This window comes from Mustela lutreola, chromosome 8 (genome assembly GCF_030435805.1).
Source record: "Mustela lutreola isolate mMusLut2 chromosome 8, mMusLut2.pri, whole genome shotgun sequence".
Taxonomy (NCBI): domain Eukaryota; kingdom Metazoa; phylum Chordata; class Mammalia; order Carnivora; family Mustelidae; genus Mustela; species Mustela lutreola.
This window is the reverse complement of record NC_081297.1, coordinates 19,299,844-19,325,292: the sequence shown is the minus strand read 5'-3', so window position 1 is coordinate 19,325,292 and position 25,449 is coordinate 19,299,844. Positions and strand designations below refer to the sequence as shown.

Below are 25,449 nucleotides of genomic sequence, written 5' to 3'. Positions count from 1 at the left end.
AAAAAAGTAATTCAAAACTTCCAATTCTAAAAAAATGGGGTAAAAGTACTTTTTCATACTCCTCCCCCTAACAAAATGGAAAACCCCTAAACATTATGTATAAAACAAGCACAGGAAGACTGATTTTTTTTAAAAATATTTTATTTATTTATTTGACAGACAGAGATCACAAGTAGGCAGAAAGGCAGGCAGAGAGAGAGGAGGAAGCAGGCTCCCTGCTGAGCAGAGAGCCCGATGCGGGGCTTGATCCCAGGACCCTGGGATCATGACCTGAGCTGAAGGCAGAGGCTTTAACCCACTGAGCCACCCAGGCGCCCCAGGAAGACTGATTTTTGAAGAGAAGACAGGCCAGCTAGGTATGGCGGACACGACGAACACCGAGGTGGTGAGCGCCCTCAGTTTCCTTGCATAGTAAGACAAGCTTAGGTAGTAATGGATTTATACTTCACGCAAATAAGGGACAGAATTGTGGCCAACCTTTTCTTGCCAGTGAAGGCTAACAAGAAGCCTAGACTTCTGCCACTGTGAGACTGTAATAATACCCCCCAAGCTCCCTACCAGGACGTGGAAAAGACTTTCCTGCTGAGAGATAATAAGAGTCTCCTTACTCTGTAAAGTCAGGGATGGGGTAGGGCTAACGTAGGCTAATGGGAAAACTAGACTTCGTGTCTACCCAGAGGTAATGAGGCATCCCTCCCCTCCCTGCCACGGTGGCTTCAGAGAAAGCCTTGAGGCTTTCAGTGCTTTTACAACTGCCCAGGAGTAAAGAGACCAACCCTCCACAGCATCAGCAAAGGCTCGGCGGGGAACTCTAAGTGGGCATTCTTGCCTATCCCAGCGAGGGGATGTCTGTTGGGTGTTATCAGTGTGGCCTATTTGTAAGCGAGAACACCCACACTTGCCCAGCCCTAAGAAGATTCACAAGCACCCTCTCCCTCAGCTGTAAAACAGGCCGTGGACTTCCTGAGTATAACAGTGTAATAGGGCAGCAACTTTCCCCCTTTTCAGTTCAGCTAGAGCACTGTCAGAGAACATTAGCTAAGATAGAGTATATTCAGAGTATTATAATACCCCAATATTAAATAATATTCAGAGTATTATAACATTATACCCCAAATGCCCAATTTTTTAAAAAGATTTTATTTATTTATTTGACAGAGAGAGATCACAAATAGGCAGAGAGGCAGGCAGAGAGAGAGGAGGAAGCAGGCTTCCTGCTGAGCAGAGAGCCTGATGTGGGACTCGATCCCAGGACCCTGAGATCACAACCTGAGCCGAAGGCAGCGGCTTAACCCACTGAGCCACCCAGGCGCCCCCCCCCCAATTTTTTTTCTTTAAGATTTTATTTATTTGTGAGAGAGAGAGAGCATGAGCATAAGCAGGAAGGGGGAGTCAGAGGGAGAGGGGACACAGGCTCCCACTGAGCAGGAAAGCCCCACATTGACTCCGACTCAGGGCTCAATCTCAGGACACCTGGGAAGTCCCTCATCATACCAAGAACTGAGAATACCTCAATTTGGATGAAAAAGATAATCAACAAGATGAAAAAGAGATCCAAAGTATTTGACTAGGATTTTATAGTAGCCATATAAAAATGGTTTGATAGTAATGAACATTCTCAAAATAAGTGAAGAAATTAAAAATCAATAGCAAAGACACAGAAGACATACAGAAAAACCAAATGGAAATATCAGAAGTGAAAATGTGGTAACTAAAATTAAAAATTTAATGACTGAGAACTCAGCAGAAAAATGGAACAGAAAAAGTAATCAGTTAACTTGAAGAAAGAATGATAGAAATTGTCTAATCTGAAAAACAGAGGGGGGAAAAAAGAACAGAGTCTTGGGGACTTGGGGGCTATAACAATACTTCATTAAACAACAGCAGAATACACATTCTCTTCAAATGCCCATGAGATATATACTAAGCTAGAACCTATCTTGGAGCATGAAACACCTCAACAAATTTAAATGAACTGAGATGATACAGAATGGGTTTTCTGACAAAAATGGAATCAAACCAAAATTCAGTTAACAGAAAGGTAACAGGAAAATCCCCAAATACTCAGAAAATAAACAGCTTAATATTTAAATACTTAAGTAATCCAGGTTATCAAAGAAGATGTCTCAAGGGAAAAAAATACTAAACTGAATCAAATGAATAACTACTGTATCAAAATATGTGGGACACACCCAAAACAGTGCTGAGAGGAATTTAAAGCACTAAAAGCTTACTTTAGGAAAGATGAAAAGCCTCAAGACCTTAATCAAGGCTTCCACATCAAAATCAAGCAAAATCAAAACAAGCACAAGAGGGGTGCCTGAGTGGCTCAGTGGGTTAAGCCTCTGCCTTCGGCTCAGGTCCTGATCCCAGGGTCCTGGGATAGAGCCCTGCATCAGGCTCCCTGCTCACCAGGGAGCCTGCTTCCCTCCCACCCCTGCCTGCCTACTTGTGATCTCTCTCTCTCTGTGTCAAATTAATAAATAAATAATCTTAAAAAGAAAAAAACAAGCACAAGAAAGCAGAAGGAGTAAAAAAAATAAGAGCAGAAATAAATGAAATAGAAAACAAAAGCAATAGATTAAAAAAATCAATGAAACAAAGAATAAGCTGTTTGAAAAGATCAATAAAATTGACAAACATCTGGCAAAACTGAGAAGGAAAAAAAAAGAGAGAAGTTACCAGTATTCGTACTGAAACAGGAGAAATCACTACAAGACATGCAGACATCAAAGGGATAAGTTAGGATTAGAAACTATACACACATAAATTTGACAATTTAGATGGAATTGACCAATTCCATCTTGAAAAATACGAACTACCCCAACTCACCCATAAAACAGATACATAAAAGAAATATTTGAGTAAACCCTGTAAAAACAAAGGGGTTTAATTCATAATTTTAAAACTCCTAAAATAGAAATATCCAGTCTTAAATGGTCCCACCAGAGAATTCTATCAAATGTTTACAGAATTAACACCAATTCAACATAGTCTCTTTCAGAAAATAGAAGGGAGAATGCTTCCTAATCCCTTACATGATGTTAATACTACTCTAATACCAAAATCATACAAAGACAGTACAAAAAGTAAAAACTAGAGACCAATATCTCTCATGTAGGTACAAAAATCTTTAGCAGAATATCAGCAAATAGAATTTAGCAATATAGAAAAAGAATTACACACTATGGCTACTTACTGCAGGGATGCAAATCTAGTTCAATACTCAAAATCCAATCAATATAATCCACCAAATTAATAAGCAAAGAAATATCACATGATATTAACTGACACAAAAAATTAACAAAATTCAACACCTAGTCATGATAAAAGCTTAGAAAACTAGGAACAGAGTGAGATTTCCTCAGTTTCATATAGAGCATCTAACACAAAACCCCTACAGTTTACGTACTTCATGGTAAAGTGCTAAATGCTTTCTACCCAAGGTTGGAAACAAAGGAAGCATGTCCTCTCTCACCACTCTCAGTAACATAGTTCTGGAAGATATAGCTAGCAAAATAAGAAATGAAAAGGTAATAAAATGCATATAGGTTGAAAAGGAAGAGAAAAAAACTATCCCTATTGTCATATGACCTGATTATCCACATAGAAAATTCAAGGAATCTCATAAAAACTCTTGTATTTAACAAGTTAATCTAGCAAGACTGCAAGATACATACCTACATATAAAAACCAACTGCATTTCTTTATTTGCAGTGAACATATGGAAATTGAAATTAAAAACCCAATACCAAGTATAATCACTCAAAATAAAAAGAGAAATACTTAGATATAAATCTAACAAGATATGTACAGGATCTGTATGCTAAAAACCACAAAACACCAAAGAGAGAGATCAAAGAAAATATAAACAGATGAAGAGCAGATGGTGTTCATAGATTAAAGGACTTCATTAGAAAATATTAATTCTCTCCAAACTGACATACAAGTTTAACATAATTCCTATCAAAATTTTAACAAGATTTTTGGTAGATATGCATAAGATTATCCTCAAATTTATATATAAAGCAAAGGAACTAGAAGAGCTAAAACATGTTGAAAAAGGATAGGAAAGTGGAAAGAATCACTCTACCTGACTTTAAGATTTACTGTAGAGCCACAATAATCAAGACTGTCATATTGGCAGAGGAGGAGAAATGTAGATGAATGGTACAGAATGGAGAGCTTAGAAAGAACCCCATGCAAGCAAGGGCAAGTGATTTTTTGACAAAAGGTGCAAAAGCAATTCACTTTTTGAAGAATGGTTTAAAAAAACAGTTGGCAAAACTGGCTATACATCCATAAGCAAAAAACTAAACTTGAACCTAAACCTCACACCTTATAGAAAGTTAGATCAAAATGGATCATAGATTTAAATGTAAAATATAAAATTTTTAGAAGAAAATAAGGGTGAAAATATTTAGAATAGGGCTTGGGAAGAGTTTTTTTAAATAACATAAAAAGCATCATCTAAAAAATAGCAACAATAAATTGGACTTCATCATAAAAGTTTTTGTTCTGTAAATGACTATTAAGAAGATGAAAAGCTACGGATTGGAAGAAAATATTTGTAAACCACATATCTGAAAAAGAAATCATATCTAGATTATATAAAGGACTCTCAAACTCAACAGTTAAAAAAAAAATCCAATTCAAAAATAGGCCAAAGGCATAAACTGTAGAGTACACACAGATGGCAAGTCAGCACACGAGTGTTTCAACATCACTGGCCATTAAGGAAATGCAAATTAAGATCATGATGAGCTCTCTCACAAATGTATTAGAATGTATTAGAAAATAAAAAACACTGAGAATCCCAAGTGCTGATAAAAGGTACAGAGACTAGATCTCTCAGACCTTACTAGTAGAAATGTAAAAAGTTATATAGGCACTCTGGAAAATAATCTGGCAGTTTCTTAAAACTCTAAACATAAACCTGTCCTATGGCCCAGCAATTGCCTTCTGGGCATTTATCCCACATAAATAAAGACTAAGTTCACAAAAAAACGTACACCTGACCATTCAGCAGCTTTATTTGTAACAGTCAAAAACTGTAAACAACCAACTATAATTGGTGAATGATCAAACAAATTATGGTAAAACCTTACACAGAATAAATAGCAACGAACTATTGATACATGGAACAACTGAGTGAAAAAAAGCCGATCTCAAAGGTTGAATAGTGTATGATTCTCAAAATCATATTCTTTAAATCGTATAGGCAAAATGACAAAATTAGATAGATGAAAAATAAATTAGTAGTTGCCAGATATTAGGGATAATGGGAGAACGGGAGGATATGGGTATGATCATAAAGGGGTAGTGACAGAATGGGATAGTAGTAACGTAAATACACACTTGTGATAAGGTAGAGAATTATATATACATTTTGTATTAATGTCAAGTTCTTGGTTTTCAGGAAGACACATAGGACACTCTCTATGCTATTTTTGCAACTATGAATCTATAACTATTTCAAAGTAAAAATTTAAATAAAATAATAATTCAACAAACGATGCTGGGAAAACTAGATAACCACATACAAAATAATGAAGTTGGACCCTTACCCACTATGAAATAAAGTCCAAATGGATTAAAGATCTAAATGTAAGACCTTAAACTATAAAACTCTTTGAAAAAAAAAAAAAGGGCAAAAGCTAAATGACACTGGATTTGGCAATGATTTCTTTGATATGACAACAAAGGCACAGACAACAGAAGAGAAAACCGACAAATTAGACTAAAGGAAAATTTAAAAATTCTGTGCATCAAAAGACAATGTCAACTGAGAAAAAAGGCAACCCACAAAATGGGAGAAAATATTTGTAAATCATATATTTGATAAGGGCTAATATCCAGAATATATAGAGAACTCCTAAAACTTAACAAAAAATAATCCAATTAAAAACTGAGTACAGGAGCTGAATAGACACTTCTCCAAAGGAACACCCATTAGCATGGCTACAATTAAAAAAAAAACACGGAAAATTAGTGTTGGCAAAGATGTGAGGAAACTGGAACCATTTTGCACTGTTGGTGGGAACGTAAAATGATACAGCTGTTATGGAAAACAGTATGTTGCTTTCTCAAAAAATTAAAAATAGAATTGGGGTGCCTGGGTTGCTCAGTCAGTTAAGCATCTGACTATTGAACTCAGCGCATGTCTATCTCAGGGTTGTGAGCTTGAGCCCCATGTTGGGCTCCACACTGGTCATGGAGCCTACTTAAAAAATATTAAAAACAGAATTACAGTAAGATCCAGTAATTCCACCTCTGTGTATATACCAAAAGAACTGAAACCAGGGACTCAAACCGTCCTGTGTATACCCATGTTCATAGCAGAATTATTCACAATAGCTAAAAAGTAAAAGCAACCCAAGTATCCCTTGAAAGGTATTCAAATGGATAAGCAAAATATGGTATACACATACAATGGTATAATAGTTAGTCTTAAAAGAGACGGAAATTCTGACACATGCCATAACGTGGATGAACCTTGAGGACATTATGCTAAGTGAAATGAGCTAGTCACAAAAGACAAATATTGTATGATCATCCTTACATGAGACACTTAAAGTAGTCAGAATCATAGAGACAGAAAGCAGAGTGGTGGTTGCCTGGGGCTGGGAGGGAGGCGAGAAGGGGGAGTCACTGTTCAATGCGTACAAAGTTTCAGCTTTACAAGACATTGCAATGTGATGGCTGTACAACATTTGCCATTTTAAGAAGACCACTACACCTTACTCAGTGTATACTCTGGCACAGCCCTCTGAGGATACTGCACCATCTCAGCGGTGGAGTACATAGACTTGAGGGCAGATTAACAATTAGGTCATGAAAAACAGGCAGCATAAAATAGCTACCACTAATCTCCATGAGATGCATTTACTCAATTAAGCAGATGGAAATGTTATTATGAACTCAGTATTCCAATGATGGTCTTTAAAATTAAGAAGGATAGGGGCAAATGAAATGCACACTGGGGGATTTGGGGTCTTTATATATTAATTCTAAAGTATACAATACAGAACACTGTAATGAAGTTAACAAAATTAATTAAAAGATTCTTTGCATGTAAACCCTTAGAGACTACATTAAAAAATACATGACAGTTTCTGACATTATTAATAATGTGACTGCTCTTTAACGTTTTTAATGTTGATACCATCACCTTTCCCTAATATACACTACTTATATAAAAAACATGAGCATTAGAAGTCTTATTACTCATGGCTGGTATGAGTATTATTTTTAATATGCTTTCTGGTATTTACTTTTTCTATTTTGAATTTTAAAAACTGATAAATTAGTGATGAATTTTCAAAACTTTTAAAAGATTACTATATATTTTTACTGGTAAACAGTTTTCAGGTATTTACATATTTGAAAATGTTTTTCTTTGCATCATCATCTTTATTAGGCAATAACAACAAAGTGAGAATTACTAATCTGTTTGAAAATTTCTATCAAATGCTTCAAACAAAAATCTTCGAGTGATTTTGTGAAAATGGCCACAAACTTTAAAAGGAATTTTTACATGTGATAAATGTCTTACATTGTGATAAATATTTTATGTCTAACCCTTATTTTCTAAGTTGCAGTATACATACTAAACCCATTATTACAGAATTCTAATACATATGCCAAAATTATAACAATTAAGTGGTTTGTTACAAAAGCTACACAAAATGGTAAACTATGTCTACAAAAGCCATAAAATATATATTCACCTTGACTCTACAGGTAAATTTTGGATTAGCTTGATATTTTTCTCTTTTCTTATAAATGTGATTTCCCCCTTTCTGACTTGTCTTAAAAAGCTTATAAGAATTTAATGTAACAATTGTACTTAAAAACAATTACATAAATAGTATACTTAAGAGTTTCACTTATTGATTTACTCAACATAGTTAAAACTATCTCAACAATTGCTAGAACATAAGCTTCTGTTTCAATTTTAGATTTAATATAACAATAATACAATCATTTTTCCATCCCTCCCCCTCAACCTTCATATGGAATCCTCTATTATCCTAAACTCTCCCCTCTTAACAGAAATCTGCTTTAAAAAATAATGTAGTTGACTTGAATATTATTATTATTATTTATTTATTTGAGAGAGAGAGAGCAAGCAGGGGGAGGAGCAGAGGGAGAGGGGAAACAGACTCCCCACTGAGTGCGGAGTCCAGCTTGGAGCTCTAACCCAGGACCGTGAGATCATGACCTGAGCTGAAACCAAGAGGTGGATGCTGAACTGACTGAGCCACCCAGGCACCCCTGATTATTATTTAGTATTTATAACTGTTGAAACTTTTTGAATTAAATTATGTGCTCCTTGAAGGAGTGTTGTATACAGGATAGATGCTCATTAATATTTATGGATTACATTAATTCACATATTCATCTAATATAGCCATTTATTATCTGCCAGGACACCATAGTCAATGCTGCAGACATAAAGATGAAAAAGAAACTGCCCTGTTCTAAAGCTGCCCAGACACCCGAGGGATTATAACAGGGAGAAAAATGGGTCCTTAAAGATGTCCACATTCTATTTCTGGAATCTGGCAATATTTTACCTTATATGTCAAAAGAAACTTTGCAGATGTGATTAAGGTTGAGCATCCTGAGATGGGAGATTATCCTGAATTATCCAAATTTGCCAATCTAATCACATGGGTCCTTAAAAACAGAGAACTCTTCCCAGTTATTGTGAGAGAAAGATGTGACTACAGAAGAAAAGTCAGACATCACACATGTGCCTTTGAAGATAGAGGACGAAGGCTATGATCCAAGGAATACGGGGGGGCCTCTAAAAGCTGGAAGAAGAACACAGCCCTACTTGGTGAACCTTCATTTTAGCCCAGTGAGACCCATGCTGGACTTCTGACTTACACAACTGTGAGATAATAAATTTCTGTTTAAGCCATTTAATTTGTGGCCATTTGTGAGAGCAGAAAACTAATACTGGATCATCAAGCCCATCATGTTTTTTTGACACATAGGAAATTAAAATACTCAAAGGCACACTTTTAGGTAGTGTCAATGTACTCTTCGGATTTGGAGAGAACATGAATTTTTTTCTCTCTCCTTATACCATTGTCTGGTGCCAGGGTAAAGGCAGAAAACAGGGACCTTCTGAAGGGAAATAGTTATCATCATTTTTCTATATATTAAGTGTCAACTGGACGCTTACTATTCTAATGCCACAGCTGCTTTCTTCCAGTTTGCTTCGGCTAAATACAGTTGAATCCTAAATAATGCAAGTTTGGACTGTGTGGGCCCACTTATATGCAGACTGTTTTCAGTATATACTGTACAGCGCTATAAAAGTATTTTCTGTACCTTATGATTTTCTTTTTTTTTTTTTTTTTAAGATTTTATTTATTTATTTAACAGAGAGAGATCACAGTAGACAGAGAGGCAGGCAGAGAGAGGGAAGCAGGCTCCCTGCTGAGCAGAGAGCCCGATGTGGGGCTCGATCCCAGGACCCTGAGATCATGACCTGAGCCGAAGGCAGCGGCTTAACCCACTGAGCCACACAGGTGCCCCACCTTATGATTTTCTTAACAACATTTTCTCTTCTCTAGCTTACGTTATTGTAAGAATACAGCATATAATATATAAAACATACAAAATACGTGTTAAATCAATTGAGTTCAAGGTAAGACTCCTGGTCAAGGGTAGGCTATTAGTAGTTTAGTTTGGGCTGCAGGAACAGCTTTTACTGTACACCCTCCTCAAAAGCACTCGGGCTGTTTTGTAACACTATGTGTGCTGTGCAAGTGTGTACATTTATAGGTGTGGGGTGACCAGTTATTAATTATTGTTGTGTTGTTTCCTGTGCCCAGATTGGTATCATGACACTGTACAGTTCTTTAGAAAAATTTTTTTTTTATTTTAAAGATTTTATTTATTTGAGAGAGAGAGAAGAAGCAGGGGGAGGGGAGGGGCAGATGGAGAGGGAGAGGGAGATTCCACAGGAAACTTGGCTCTATGGTGCTCAATCTCAGGATTCTGAGATCATGACCTGAGCTGAAGGCAGATGCTTCACCAACTGAGCCATCCAGGCACCCCAATACCATGCTCTTCTTTCTGAACACAGGTAGGTAGAGGGAAAGGAAGTCTGAACCCCAAATACTCACACTGGAATTTTTAAAAGAATAGAGATTTCACTTCCACAAATTCCGTCAACAAGTATTTACTGTGGACCTCCTATTATATGGCAGGGTCTGTTTAACGTATTTGGATAGACAGAGCAGTGAACGAAACAGTCCCTACCCTTCCAGAACTTACATTCTATTGGGAGAACCAGATGGTAAATTAACAAATAAATTAATGTCAAGTAGTGTTAAATGCTCTGAATAAAAATAGAGCAAAGTAAAGGGAAGGGTGTATAGATGTGGGGAAGATGTAGGTATGGCAAAATCAGACCAGAAGACCAGGGCTGGGGAAATGCCTTCTTTAACTGTATATTCAACTTTTCCTAAAATCAGCAAAAAATGACTTTCATGTTCAAGAGAAAACTTCTTTTCAACATATTGATAATTTAGTCACGGGTTTTCTTGTTTTAACAATATATTCATGAAACAAAGACTTTGAAAGCAAAAATCCTTAATATTTTCAGGTTTCCCATTTACTACTGTTTTACAGCAAACTAAGGGATGAGCTGGGCAGACTTGGTGCTGAATTATCAACGACAGTGAAAGCACTGGAGTATTTTAGGACTTTCTGGATTTTGGATGCCTCCTAGATCTGAGAAACTCTATGACCCTAAGCTGGTTTTATCTCTCCTCTGATACTGAACCATGGGTGGTTCAGTAATTACTAATATAGTATTTTCCACATACAATAAAGAAGTAACTCTATTCAGAGGATGGTAAAGAAAGCACACAACATTTAGTTACTGCTATTTTAAGGGAAAAATCCAAATTTAAAAAATCAGTTTCATATGATATTGTTAACACAACCAAGACAATGTTTAAAACTCACTTTGAAGTGTTTCAAGTTCAGCTCTAGTCAACGCATCTTCCTTTTTCTTCAATCTTGTTTCTTTATATTTAGCATAAAACTCCCCAGCATCCTTAGGAAAGAAGTTACAAACAAATTAATATGAAAATCAGTTTCTTTTGTCATTATTTACCACATGATTTCATTTTAAAGCAGTATATTCATTTAACAAGCATCTTCCTTTGCTTGTTTTTAAATTTTATGATTAACAGAAGAAACTAAGGAAATGTTTATGATTTTTATCTCTTAGCTTATTTATTAAGGCCAGTAATTGCAGAAATATAAATTTTTTAAAGATTTATTTATTTTTTGACAGAGAGAAAGAGAGAGAGTGAAAGAGAGAGTGAGCACACATAGGCAGAGTGGCATACAGGAGGAGATGCGAGAATCAGGCTCTCTGCCTAGCAGGGAGCCCAACATGAGGCTCAATCCCAAGGACTCTGGGATCATGACCTGAGCTGAAGGCAGCTGCTTAAATGACTGAGCCACCCAGGCACCCCCAGAAGTATAAATATAAGTAAAGTCTTTTTTCTCAGTTATGGAAGAGAGGATTCTGCTTCCTGTTTTCCACCACTGTTTATTTTCTCAATATTGTGCCACTACATGGACAAAAGGCAGAAAAACACACTTGTTAAACTGAATTATTTGGTACAGTAAATTGTATTACTGTGACCAACAAAGTACTAACACTATTTTTATATTAGTCCCTTAACTTTAAAAGATTTTCAAAATTATTATATGCAAATCTGATTATGAAACCTATATGATCATATAGATACAAGTGAAGTTGTCATTCCTCCTTCCTCCACACTTAGAGATTAGTTCCTATCATGGAATGTTGGGGATTGAGGACAAATACTTAGGTGTCAAAATAGAGGGCTAAAGTCTCAAGGAGTGGCACCCAGGTAAGACTCTACCAGAGTAATGAAAAAAGACTAGGGCCTCAATAATCACAAGCATGGAAATAAACAAGTTGATGCTCTAGCCATATGAAGATCCCGACATGGAGAAAAACAGAATAGGTCATTTTCCACTACCTCTTGATTCAAACTTCATCCATTATATAGCAAGATTCTTGTAGCTGCCAGGCCACATGGTGGTTTTTTAAAATGTCTTCGCCTATGCTTTGCCCTCTAACGAGGGCAAAATGCTGCCCTGCCATTATTCTGATGAATTCCTATTCATCCTTGAAAACTCTACCCAAGTATCACCTCCTTTGCAAATTTTTCTGACCTTCCCTGGCAGAGTAATTTTCCACTGCTTACTGCTTTTGTATTTAAGCTCACTTCTAGGATTGCTTGTATCATGCTATATATTCTCTCCTAGAAAATGAGAAATTTGAGAGAGGGGTACTTGTATGACCAGAGCACAGTATCTGGCATAAAGCATGTACACAATATTCATTGAACTGAACTAGATCAAAATATATGAGAAATCTTGTCAAGAAAGAAATGAAAAGGCTTGATGATTGATGTGGAATAAGAAAAAAAGAGGTATCAAGGATAACTCTAGGGTAACATTCCCAGATTTTAAGATCCCTAGGGCAGATAAATCATAGACTCATTTGAGAGAGTTTTATTTTTCAAGGAAATAAAGGAACAAAATCAATTCTTGGCTCTATCTTGATTCAAATGGAAATACATGAACACTTAAACCCTAGAATGGAATTTTCTCTTTTCATCTATGACTGTCTAGGAGTTACAGCTTTTCTTAGAGTCTGTATCTTTTGGAGTTATATCAGAACTCTTCCACTTGACAGTGAATTAGGTAAATAATAGGCATTTCTAAAATCACTGGGTCAATGTAATAAAGATTTAGCTCTTATTCTCCTATTCTCACTTTTATGTTCCTACCTCATTTCTACCACAAGGATTCCATAAGCCTTGGGTCAACGAAGCAATGTTATCATTTGAAGGGTATAGAAAAATCATGCATGCAACATACTTATCCTCCTAACTGTTGGGTTAAGGATTTATGGCCCCTTTACATTCCCTGTACCCCTAAAAACTTAACCCTGCAATACTATTATTTTCCTTAAGTCCTATCAGTCATTGATTGCTTGATGTGAATGAGTGAATGAGCTTATTAGCTTCTTTGCAGGCAGTTTTTAATAGTAGGAAAAAGAAAAGGTTGGGAAGGCACTGGGCCCTTGAAGGGAGTAGGAAAGGTGGCAGCATGCAAGAAAAAAGGTCACAGAGAAGTTATTCATGAGACGTGAAAGAAGGCAGGTTGAAATCAACCATCACAATATCATATAGTGAGATAAAATACAGTGATTAAGAGGACAGAATTGGGAGCCAGACTACCTGAATTAAGGTCTCAGCTCTGCCATCTTAAAGCCTATATAACATTCAGCAAGTTACTACACTTAGTTTTGGGTGAATCATCTCATTCAGGAATGGGGATAATCACAGGGCTATTGTAAAGACCAAAGTGCTGATAGACGGGAAACACTTAGAATAACATCTAACACACAGGCTTTCTATATGTTACCTATTTTGATTATAACTTCAACCTTTTACCAAAAACCTTACTCTGCACCACAAACAGTTTTTTTTTGCTTCACACTTCACCAAAACTCCTCCTGCAGACTCCTGTTATCTTCTTGCTTTCATGACTTTATCTGCACCCCATCCACGCAAAAATCTTTCATTAGGTAAGAGCAGCCTCTTCCTGCTGGTCCTACCAAATCTGAGTATTTCTCTGTTAATGTGGTCCTTCCTGCTACAACACAGAAGTCCAATAAAATTCCTTTTTGAAATTACCCATCTGATCCAAAATCATACTTATCTGAGGATCACTATGGACCTAATCACCTTAACGTACTCTACCTAATTCCAAGAGTTTTAACACATTCCCTAGTTTCACTCACATTTTGCTCTAGGCCAAGAACCTTATATGATGTTATACCATTCTCTCCTATAATAAACCTTAAGATATTGCTGAGAAGAAGAAACAGTTTCACGCTTCCTCACCATTTGATCACTTTCCAGTTTGTCAGTGCACCTTAAAGTATGTACACCAAACTGCACACAAGGAGGGCGGGAACAAAGCAGAATGTTGAATGCAGTAGACCTATTTGAGACCACAGGTTTCTTAAAGAAGTAAGCCTTTCTAGGATGCCTGAGTGGCTCAGTGGGTTAAAGCCTCTGCCTTCAGCTCAGGTCATGATCCCAGGGTCCTGGAATGGAGCCCCTCATTGGGCTCTCTGCTCAGCAGGGGGCCTACTTTCTCTTCTCTCTTTCTCTGCCTGCCTCTCTGCCTCCTTGTGATCTCTGTCAAATAAATAAACAAAAATCTTAAAAAAAAAAAAAAAAGTAAGCCTTTCTGGAGAAGGCATATTGTAATTATAGTCTGAAAATACAAGTTAGAAAAGAAAAAGGATGAGGAACACTTAAATGCTTAGAAATGGAGCAGAGGGTCTTCCCTCTTGCTAGGGAGATGGGTGATGGACACTGGGGAGATTATGCGTTGTAATGAGCCCTGGGTATTATGTAAGACTAATCAATCACAGACCTGTACCCCTGAAACTAATAATACATTATATGTTAATTGAATTTAAATTAAAAATAAATGAATAAATAAATGGGAAAAATGGGGAAAAAAAGAGCAGTTGTTTTCAAACTCCTCCCCTCCCATTCTTCAGGGATGGCTAATTCACATCAATATAATTGTCAAGTAGAGAAAATAAAGTCTCGTTTTGAGTCTAGAATAAGCCTCAGTTTAAATACACACACAAAAAATTAGAATTTCTTATATATACAAACTTCTTATCCATCTTTGTGGACACTGCCTGAAAAATAATAGAAGTTTAATAAGTACTCCATTAATGAATGAATGCTTACTTTAATCAACCAGGACTCTAGACTGCCAAGGTTTAGCTCTGTAATACTATATTAAAACTATGGGATTTACATGATTCCAAACAGACCAATTCTCAAGTAGCTTCTATTATAATCACTATGGATGTAACATGAGCAAAAGTTTTTACCTTAGAAGCAACTCTTGTAGTATTTAACAAAAAATTTTTAAGGGCTCAAAGCTTGTCTACATAGATATGAAGCAGGGAACTGATTCTACATTGTAGAACTAGAGCCAACTTCAAGAATTTGCACGTTATGACTGTTCTTTGTAATCGTAAAGCCTGGCTCTTGCACAAGAAGACATAAAGCAGTTATATTTACTTATGTTTATTTACTGAACTACTATTATATATGTTGTACATTGTAAGGATAAATGGGGATTATATGATAAGGCAAGCAGCAGATAAGGCATATGTAAAAATAACTGAATAAACAAAAATTTGGAATATAACCTATGTGAGAACAGAGATTTTTGTGTTTTAACTTCTTCTTCTTCTTCTTCTTTTTTTTTTTTTTTTTTTTTTGTATTTCCAGGGCCTAGAGGAGCACCTGGCACATAATAAGCACTCAATATTTGTTGAATGAATTACTGGAAAAGAAAATGAAGCTCACCCAACATTCTATGTTTTTTTTTTTTCAAGATTTTATTTATTTATTTGACAGACAGAAATCACAAGTAGGTGGAGAGCCAGGCGCAGAGAGAGCAGGGGAGGAGGCAGGCTCCCTGCACAGCAGAGAGACCAATGCAGAGCTTGATCCCAGGACCCTGAGGATCATGACCTGAGCTGAAGGCAGAGGCTTTAACCCACTGAGCCACCCATGTGCCCCAACATTCTATCTGTTTCCCCACATTTCCTGTCCTCTTGAGATTAGGTGAGGTCATGGGACTAATTGTGGATAGGTTGTAGATGGAAATGTCATGTATCATTTCAAACCAAAGCATCAAAAAGCTCATGCAGTCCTCCAGTTCTCTCCTCAACCATCGTGAGGAAGGAGGCCACATGTTCCAGGTGGGTACGGTTTTAATATGGTAAATATGTCATTATTCTGAGTCCTGAATGGCTGGTTAGAGCACGATGTCCTCTTTTCTATCAACCAGCGATACACCAGTAGCATAAACTAGAAAAAAATTTTAAGCCACTGGATTTTCAGGATGATCTGTACCTTGCCATAGCCTATCACTCTATCCTTACTATAATACAAATAATAAGTGCTGTGAAGTTAATAGAATATTTAATGGGAGGTTTTCAATTGGACTGATCAGGAAAGGCTTTCTAATGATGATGGCCATTTATGTAACCCTTGAGGATGTAATATTTCCAAGAGTAGTGAGTTATTAGATGGAGGATATCTGTATCTAAAGCTTTTCTTTTTTTTTTTTTAAAGCTTTTCTTTTAACATTATTGACATGGTTCATTTAAGTGATAAAATAACATGCTGAGCTGGTACTGTTTGCTGTGTTTCAGTTTATTTTTACTTTTCCATATAAAGGTCAAAATATTAAACAACTGAAGGAAAACTTAGGAAAGAAGGGTGTTGATCTAGAGTGGTACAAGCAGTGAATTGCTACCTATCACCTATTCTATGGGAATAAGGAACATGGAAGAGCTCTGAGGACAGGTAACTACAAAAGAGATGAAGGATGTTCCATTTCTTTTTTTGATTGTTGGACAGCACAAATCTCCTTTGTTTGAAGCTTACATAAAACCTTTAACATAGAAAATACCGGAGGCACATTTCTAAAAATCTGCCCACATGGTCATTTACTCCATATCAAATTTTGTTCTCCCACTGGCTTACGCTGTAACCTCAGAATTACTAATAATGTGTAATAAAATTACAATAAGGAAAACAGGAAAAAATTTTAAATTGTAGACTTTGAATAAAATTTTTAAAATTTTTATAAAAACATTGAATTCACAAAAAACTCATAAAATAAAATATTAAATAAAATAATTAAAGTAATAAAATAAATAAAATAAAATATAAATGAAAGAAAAACCCAGAAGCTATGCCTTCCTCTCTCCCTGAGTCAGTGGTACTCAAGAAGATATAAGGCCTATGAACTATTTTTTCCACTTGGGCTAAGAAACCGAAGAGATTATAGAAGTCATCTACTCAGCTCCAACTCAATGCAAGAATCCTTCTATAACTTTTATAATAATCAGAACCAGTCTAAATACCCTGATAGGGACTTTAAGACCAGAGAGCTTATTCATTCAGTATAAAGTGGTTACCTACCTAGTTATTCCACTAGTGGGAAAGTTTATTCTTTCTCAGCTTTTATATATCTCATATTTCAACATTTATTTTGGTTTGCTTTAAGTTTCACTTCTAGCATTTAGTAGTTGTGTCACTTTGAGCAAACTGCCTCACCAATCTGAGTCTTAAGTATTTTTTATCTATAAAATACCGAATCAATGAGATTGTAGATCTCTAACATCCTACCTAACATTCTGTGTTTTTTAAAATCTTTTCTACATCTAGCAAAAACCTAAAAAGTCAACTTTATATTCTGTCTTTGGACCTCTGACTACTTGCATCTTACACCCCCCTTTCAGAGGGCAGAAGGAATGGATTCTTTGTGTTCTGTTGGGACGTGTTTCCAATTTTCTTTCTCTGTCTTTCTATAGCAGTAGAGTTTCAGCCTTACAAAAATTCAGACACACTTTTCCATCTCTTTCCATTTGTTTGCATACTGCCTACATACAATATGTTTGCAAAATTTTTTAGAAAGTTCTTAAAAGTAAACTTTTTTGTCCCTTGGAGAAACTGTGTTTAACTCTGTCTAGGAGAACAGGCAACTCAGCTTGCTACAATTGCCTCAAAGACTTCTAGAAGCTTTTTTTCACTGCTAATTAGCTGTGAATGTTTTGTTTATTTGGTTTCTGACAGAGCCCCAGCAAGCAGAAGCAAAGGGGCTAGAAAGGAAGGGCCCTGACTGTACAGCGGGTGACCTCCAGGCTCGTCTACAGTTGTAATATCCATGGGAGAAGCTTCTTGGGAGGGAGGATGCCTCCATTTACAGATGGTTCTGTAAAGTAGAATTTTCCCTTTACTCTCTTAGGCAGCTTTTATTTTATTTTTTAAAGCAAAAGCCACAGCACTGTGGAGAAGATTCCTCTATTTTCTCAGACACTACTCTTAAGCAACCTACAAATCCTGATAGTGGTGTTGCTATGCATGCTGGAAATTTCCTACAGTAATTTTTAGTCTGACTATATTCACAAAAGATCAGCTTGGTAGTGAGAAAAGATGGGGCTGAGACTAAACAATGGGAAAAACATACAACTTCAGGCAATGTACACATAAGGGAATTTTATATTTTACAAATTATGTAACTAAGAAAAGTAACACAGCAGGTAGAGAGAAACTTGAATGTTGAATTCCCACAGAATCAAACAAACTATTAAGCACATAAATTCTGAATACCTAAGATCTGTTTCATCTCAGAAAGTATAGAGAACTATGAACAGACCATGATTTAGACTGGTAATCACTTAGGATATATGGCACTTACTGATTTTATATATGAGAAATTGGTGGTATTACCAATCTAAATTATTATGGGCCCAAATATATGAGACTCCAACACAGATAGGCAGTGACAAAAATAAACTAAGTTATAAGAGTTAAACTGAAAATACGCACATAGTATATTTCAATATTGTTTGCTACTTTTATTGTTATGAATATCAAAAAATATTCAAGAAGGGCATTTTGGAGGCCAGAAAAATTTCTTGGGATTATAGGTTGAAATTAGCCAACAGAGAAGACTTGTTTAGTCAAATTGCAAGAGAATGTATATTCCCTTTGAAACTACCATGAGAACAGAAACAGACTAGTAAGATATAAGTATCACTAGGGCTAAACTTTTAATGTTAAAATTAAATTCTAGGGGCACCTGGGTGGCTCAGTGGGTTAAAGCCTCTGCCTTTGGCTCAGGTCATAGTCTCAGGGTCTTGGGATCGAGCCCCGCATCAGGCTCTCCGCTCAGCGGGCAGCCTGCTTCTCCTTCTCCCTCTGTCTGCCTATCTGCCTACTTGTGAACTCTGTCTGTCAAATAAGTAAATAAAATCTTTTAGAAAAAATTAAATTTTAGGCTCAAAGTATATGATACCTCTCTTGATATAGTCCAAGTTCCTTGTTATATTCTAGTTCACATTCCATGTCTTCTGATCATTCCACTTGCTTTCTGCACTAAACATATTTTCTCAAGTTTTCCTAACTTCTCTGCATATAGTCATGCATTTAATCTTCTCTCATTGCTCTATACACAGGCAAACCTTCCTTCTACTCATCAATTTACAAACACTCTACATTTCTTTGGTTTCTCATCTTTCTACTTGTCTGCATATGTGAGTACATGAATGATGTGAAATATACATTTTACAAAATACATACACCTCTACTTGGATATTTTCTAATCTGGGAAATGTTTGATATCTATTTAACATTATCAAATACTTTATATGTACCAAGTATAATAGTTGTTAGTTTTCTGATCTTACTCTCACCTATCAATTCTTACAATTTTCCCATTATCTTTTTCAGAACAAAGGAAAGGGGAAAAAAAAACAACCCAGAGCTGGAGGTAATAAGGACCTTCTTGAAAAGCAAAGGAAGCTGTCAAAGATATACTTTTATCTCTATCCAGTCTGATCACAGAACAACTTTGGGTCTTTTCTGCCCACTATGCACTATAACTTTTCCACTAGTAATATTATGTATGTGTCTTTGACAGATGTGTGGGACGGAAATACTTTGCTGTCTAATCAATAAACTTTATTCTGTCTAAATGGCCTTTATAGATTCCCCATATCAGATTTACCTATTAGAGTATAAATTCCTGAATGGTTATATACAGAGTTTGGAGAGTTGGAATATTGGCTTAGAAGACAGTAATGGGCTATGTGATATCTTCTTTTTTTAATAAAAAGCAGTTGTATAATGTTTTTCTTAGGTCTCTTTCAACCTCAACCCAGAATGACTGTATGGGAATTACTGTATCTATGAAATTATTTTTGCATACTACCCTGTACACAAAGTGGGCACTCCACTGTCAATGGTCTAGTCATATTTCAAGACTCAATTCAAGTGACTCTTCTTTGTAGTTTTCTTTGGTCACGGTATATAGAGACAATCTTATTGTCTGATCATCTACAGAAATCTTTTATTTATATTACATATGTGAAGCTTATATACCATACTTTATTACAATTATTTTAATTCATGTATTATAATCTCTACATGACATAAGGTCCCAGAAGGCATATTCATCTCCATGGCCCCTTAAGAGTGCCTTGTTCTGACATGTTTAATAAATTTTTACTGAATTGTCTAACCTATTTATCTAAATATATAACTTAAAAGAAGCTTTACATATCAAATACTGATGTAAATATTGTAATGTGTAATTTTTTGTGGGAGGGATAGAAAATAATTTAGATAAATTAATTAGGGATCTTGGCTGCCCAGTAATAAACAGTGAACTTAGGAGCATAACTGAACCAGAACTGCCAGTTTTCCAACTCCCACTGGATAACCATTCATGTATATGAAGTACAATAAAGGAATGGGTATTTAGAGGAAGAATAGGAGGAAAGAAGTTCGAGATGAACAGCTGTTGATATGATAAGGAGAAATTTAAGTATGGATCTGGCTAGTGTAAAGGCCATTTGCTAGAAGTCTCTGAGTCTCCCTTTGGACCCTCCTTCTTATCCAATAGCTCTAAACAGAATCCTTGCAGACCAGTTTTAATGAATTTCACGGAAGTCAAGGGATTCACAGACAGAAGTAAAATTCTCTTAACTGATATCTGCTTAACTTATTGCATGATTATAGGAGCTGGATGTGTCGATTAATACTTGTTATTGTAATTATATGATTCAATTTAAGTATTATATAAAAAAGGTGAAAAGTAAGTAGAAAAAGAGAGTTGTTTCTATGAATACCAAGTAGATGCTTTGGGAAGCTCAATAAAAGAGTTGCTGAAAATGCTGTTAACTAGATATAAGTCTGTCAATTATGAAAGACAGGGGAAATAATAAAAATCTATAAGGATTATATAATTATATTGCTTTGCAAGAGTCTAGTTTAACTCTTCTTTAAGAAATCAAGTGGAAGTTTGCCCCTAAAGAAACCAAGATTATAGATGCAGTATACACAAGGAAAAACAAAACAATGGCACTATATCACAGGAGTGGTGAATAAATGTAAAGTACATGCTTAAAACAGTTGACGTCCTCTGTATCTTTTTTTTAAATTTTTTTAAATATATACTTAGAGCTCTAGTAGGGCTCTTTTTTGACTATTGCACCAATTAACCAACCCAGACTGCTTTGGGTAAGGAGGGCTTCTCAATTTCGTAAGTATCTTATTTAAGACCTCATCTCATCAAAGCTTTAGTATTGTGGGTAAGGCATATGTACTCACATTATACAATTTTACGGGTGATAAATTAATGCAAAGTTTACAGTAGATCGAAGAAAAAAAAGAAAACATCTAATCCTAACAGCAACTACTCAGTACTGCTTTGCTCAAGCTGTTTATCAATCTGCAATACTTTCACTTTCACAGTTTGTATCAGTCTACTGTATTACATTATTTTGTTAGTGAATGTGAAAAAAAAAAGTATCTTATGTCCCCAAAGCAGAATTAAAATACCATGTATTTGCTTTAAAAAAGGAGAATTGTCTTATTTTTATTCTTGGAATGAATTTATCAGAAAGAAAAAATTAGAACAAAATTTAAAAGTGAGACTTACAAAGATTTTAAAAACCTAATGCCTAGCATCTCAAAACTGAAAGCAACAGGTATCCCCAAGTAAGTAAAAACTTTAAAATGCAAACTGATCCTACAGTTTAAGAAAGCAGAGTTTCTAAAGAGATTACAATTTTTTTGTAAAATTCCTAATTTCTGTGACTATAAAAAAAAAGTATGGTGAGGCAACACCATCTGTTAGCTCTAGATACCATGGGGAGATAATTAAAATAATAACTTATAAATCAAAGCCCTCTTAATATATTGGCTCTGTTTTTATGACTCACTCTGCATACTAACCAGGAAATGTTAATTTTACCAAGTAAATGTTTCAAATGGCTTAGTTTAAAATTACAAAGAAATGTTTCAACTAACATTTTGTGTGATATTCTATTTACTCTGCCTCATGACTATAAAATCATCTACACTCTGGTTTGCTTATTTCAGATTCTAAAGCAAAAAACCCCCCAAACCAAAATCCACACTTAAAAAAACATGAAAATATATGTCCTAAAATATTTTTTGGTCACATCCTCTCATACACATATTGGTATGGTAAATATACTTTACCTCTCTCTTATTAAGACACATACATAGCATATAAGGATTTTGGGTTTTTATTCAAATAAGTAAGATAATATGCTAAGCAACTTATAATCAAAAGCTTTTAAATTATCCAAATACTGTAATTTTCTCTATTAGCTATAAACAAAATATATAATTCTGTAAGCAAGAACTATTAAGATGAACTATTTTGATGGAAGATAGGTAAATAATTTCGCAAAGTTTAGAAAGAAACACACTAGCAATTTTAATTTCATTTTCCCCTCTAATATAAAATTTTTATTGTAAAAGGAAGAAAGAGAATAAAATGCAGAAGTTGGAATGATTCATTTCCTTAAATGATTAGGAAGAACAGTTCTGATATGTGAAAAGAAGTGGGTAGGACCAGGTAGAAATTATCTGGCTCTCTCTTTTTTTTTTTTTCCTACACATTTTCTGAAATGAAGTACTTCCTCCCCAAAATTAAAACTTAACCTCAAAATTTGTACACCCAAACTATTATTATTACATATACTTTTAAATGTTATGTTTATGTGTTGGGAATTTTCTAACCAGATGTAATAATTAAAATTAGCAAAGCAATAATTTAATAAAATCTACATTGGTATGCTGAATATTGAAAAAATAAGAGAATTACCATAATGGTATGATACAGATCCACATTCTATTGTTTGATCAAGACCGACTAGCAACAGAAACTGAGTACCAATATAAGATAAAATATCTCCTCTTCAAGTCACAAATAAAATGGAAAGCAACGTATGTTTTTGCATAATTATACAAATGTTCATGTAAAGTGTTGTTTTGTTTTGTTTTTTTTTAAATACTGTCTTCTTAAATGCATTACAATAATAGGTGACTGGCTATTTTGAGTCCTGTTCTTATTTCCTGGATATGCCTTAAATGTTGACAGTGAATTAAATTTTTATTGCTCTTGTATCTGTCTTAATGATAGTATTTTTTTCTTTTTTCTGATGTTTTGGAATTCTAAGGTGTTCTAAAAGCAATGTACGAGACAGTTACAGGAAAAGATACCTAAATAATTTTAGAACTATTCTAAATAGATTTACACTTCTATCAATTCAATCACCATTATAAAGCATCCACTGTATATCAGCACTCAGATAGCAGACATGGGCACAAATTATTTCATGAATAATTAAAATGAAAGCATCTAATATTATATGAGAGAGGTATGCTTTACCTGGATTAGATGAGGCAATGCTTTTAGTGTAAGGCAAAACCAAATTCCCAGCTTGCATGGAAGCAAATCATGCCACTGTGGTTTTGTCAGTAATCTAAAGGAAAAACACAAAAACAAAAACAAAGAAGCAAAATATAGAAAGAATGTTGGGAGACAAATATTTTTATAAAGATCATGAATTCTTTCATGAATTATGAAATGAATACCTGTTTCAACAAAAGTACAAGGAAATTTTTCAATGTAATACTTATGACCGTTATCACTACATTTGATATAGCCTATCATGAAGTACATTAGTACTTACACATAAGTGCATTAGTACATATAGCAACTAAGAGAATTTAGGCAAGATTTGGGGGAAGGAGACTCCTAGACAAGTTATAAAGCTGAAGAAACAAAAGCCCTCTTTCTAACCTGGACTTTTCATCAGTTCTGCAAAATGAATTCTTAAACCTTATGATTACTTCAGCCATAAAAGACTAAGCATCATCAGAGTGTTCCCAAGTGCTGACAACCAGATATGAAGACTGTAGTATAAACAAACCAATACATAAAAATTAATGTCATTTGCAGTTCACTGAAGCATTACTCACTGATGTCATCAGAACAGAAGACAGGCAGAATAGTCTCTGATCTCCATCTCACATTGATCCAGTTCCTGCCCTGCTGTGTGAACTATTTAAACCTTTTATTTCTTTTTATGAATCGATATTAGAAATGGTATCTTTTTGAGTGTACTGCATATCACGGCCTTTCTACATATTGTCACTTCTGAGCTAAACACTAAAGTGATAGATTTTTTTTTTTCTAGGAATACTTTATTTCTAAAGTTCAGTATAAAAATTTCACAATGACAAGAATTTGGGAGTTTGATTATTTAAACATATATTTACATTTTCCAAGAGAAAAATCCTGTGGAACTTTTGCCTACGATTAGGATTTGTCTCATAAACTATGGCACAGTACTAATCTTTCAAAAAACCTATTACAGATGTAAGTATTACATATCTGAAATGAATATATATATATATTAAGTTGAATCATATCAAAGACAGTTTAAAAGTTTCAAATTGCAAAATATTTTTATATGCTCCCACCTTTCATTTTTTTCTGAAGCACCAAGTTTTGATACATCCACACTCTTGCTGCCTGTCTTTTTTTTCTTTTCTCTTTTTTTTCTACTAAGCAGTTCATCCTTAATGTGGAAAGAATTATGGTTACAGGTTATCATTAACATGTACTCTTCAAATGTTATCAAGAGTCTTCTGTGAAGGGTAAACATTATAGAAGAACATTTATGCAAATGTATGTAGGGTCCAACATGATTAAGTAAAATCATCAATCTTTAACAATAACTGTTGCCATGGCATCCAGTTCTTAAACACACATGAAGTTCAGCACTGTCAGTCATGTGTATCTCCATAGCAATCAAAGTTTTCTAAGAGGAGAAAGCATTCAACTTACTTTTTCTCATTCATCCAACTTTAATAATGTCACTTCAAAAAGAATGAGTAAACAGATGCAAATTTATGAATACTGATAAATATGTTTGATTATCTTTAGCAAATAAAAGTTCAGAGCTGAATAAACTATGTAATGGTATGTTAAAATAAGAAAAGTATAATTTTTTCATCAACTGATCTCTGAAATTATAAAATTATACTCACTTTAAGTCATATATTTAAAACCTTTAAAGTAAACATTCTTTATATAAAAGGCTATAACACAAAAATTTCTAAAAATGCTTTTTACATAAAAAATATTTCTGTTTGGAAGGTGACAAGAAAGAAAACATGGCTGTACCTTTTAACTTTCAGCTCGATATTCGGGCCTTCACAAAATTTTATGACAAACTCAAACGCCACATTTTTTAAAAAGAAGATTTTTTTCTTGTGTCATGGGTTCTTCTTTACTTAGAAACACATTGAACAGTAAATACTGAGTATACAACTTTTAGGATAAGAAGTATATATAGAAAACTTGAAATTTCTATCAGTTGAAAAATAAAATGTCTGAAATTCCATGTAAAATTAAGGAGGCTAGATC

At 34.9% G+C, this 25,449-nt stretch overlaps 1 protein-coding gene across 3 annotated transcripts in view; it reads right to left on the bottom strand.

Annotated features, from left to right (window-relative positions):
- The window catches only part of DNAJC1 (DnaJ heat shock protein family (Hsp40) member C1), a 449,390-nt gene that overhangs the window by 125,231 nt on the left and 298,710 nt on the right, over positions 1 to 25,449 (bottom strand). For all 3 annotated transcript variants that reach the window (XM_059183955.1, XM_059183954.1, XM_059183953.1), the window contains 3 exons: positions 24,501 to 24,598; positions 23,404 to 23,497; positions 10,993 to 11,083 (listed from right to left, as the gene is read on the bottom strand). In XM_059183955.1, coding sequence (XP_059039938.1) covers positions 10,993 to 11,083; positions 23,404 to 23,497; positions 24,501 to 24,598 — 283 coding nt within the window. The remainder of the gene's footprint in view (positions 1 to 10,992; positions 11,084 to 23,403; positions 23,498 to 24,500; positions 24,599 to 25,449) is intronic.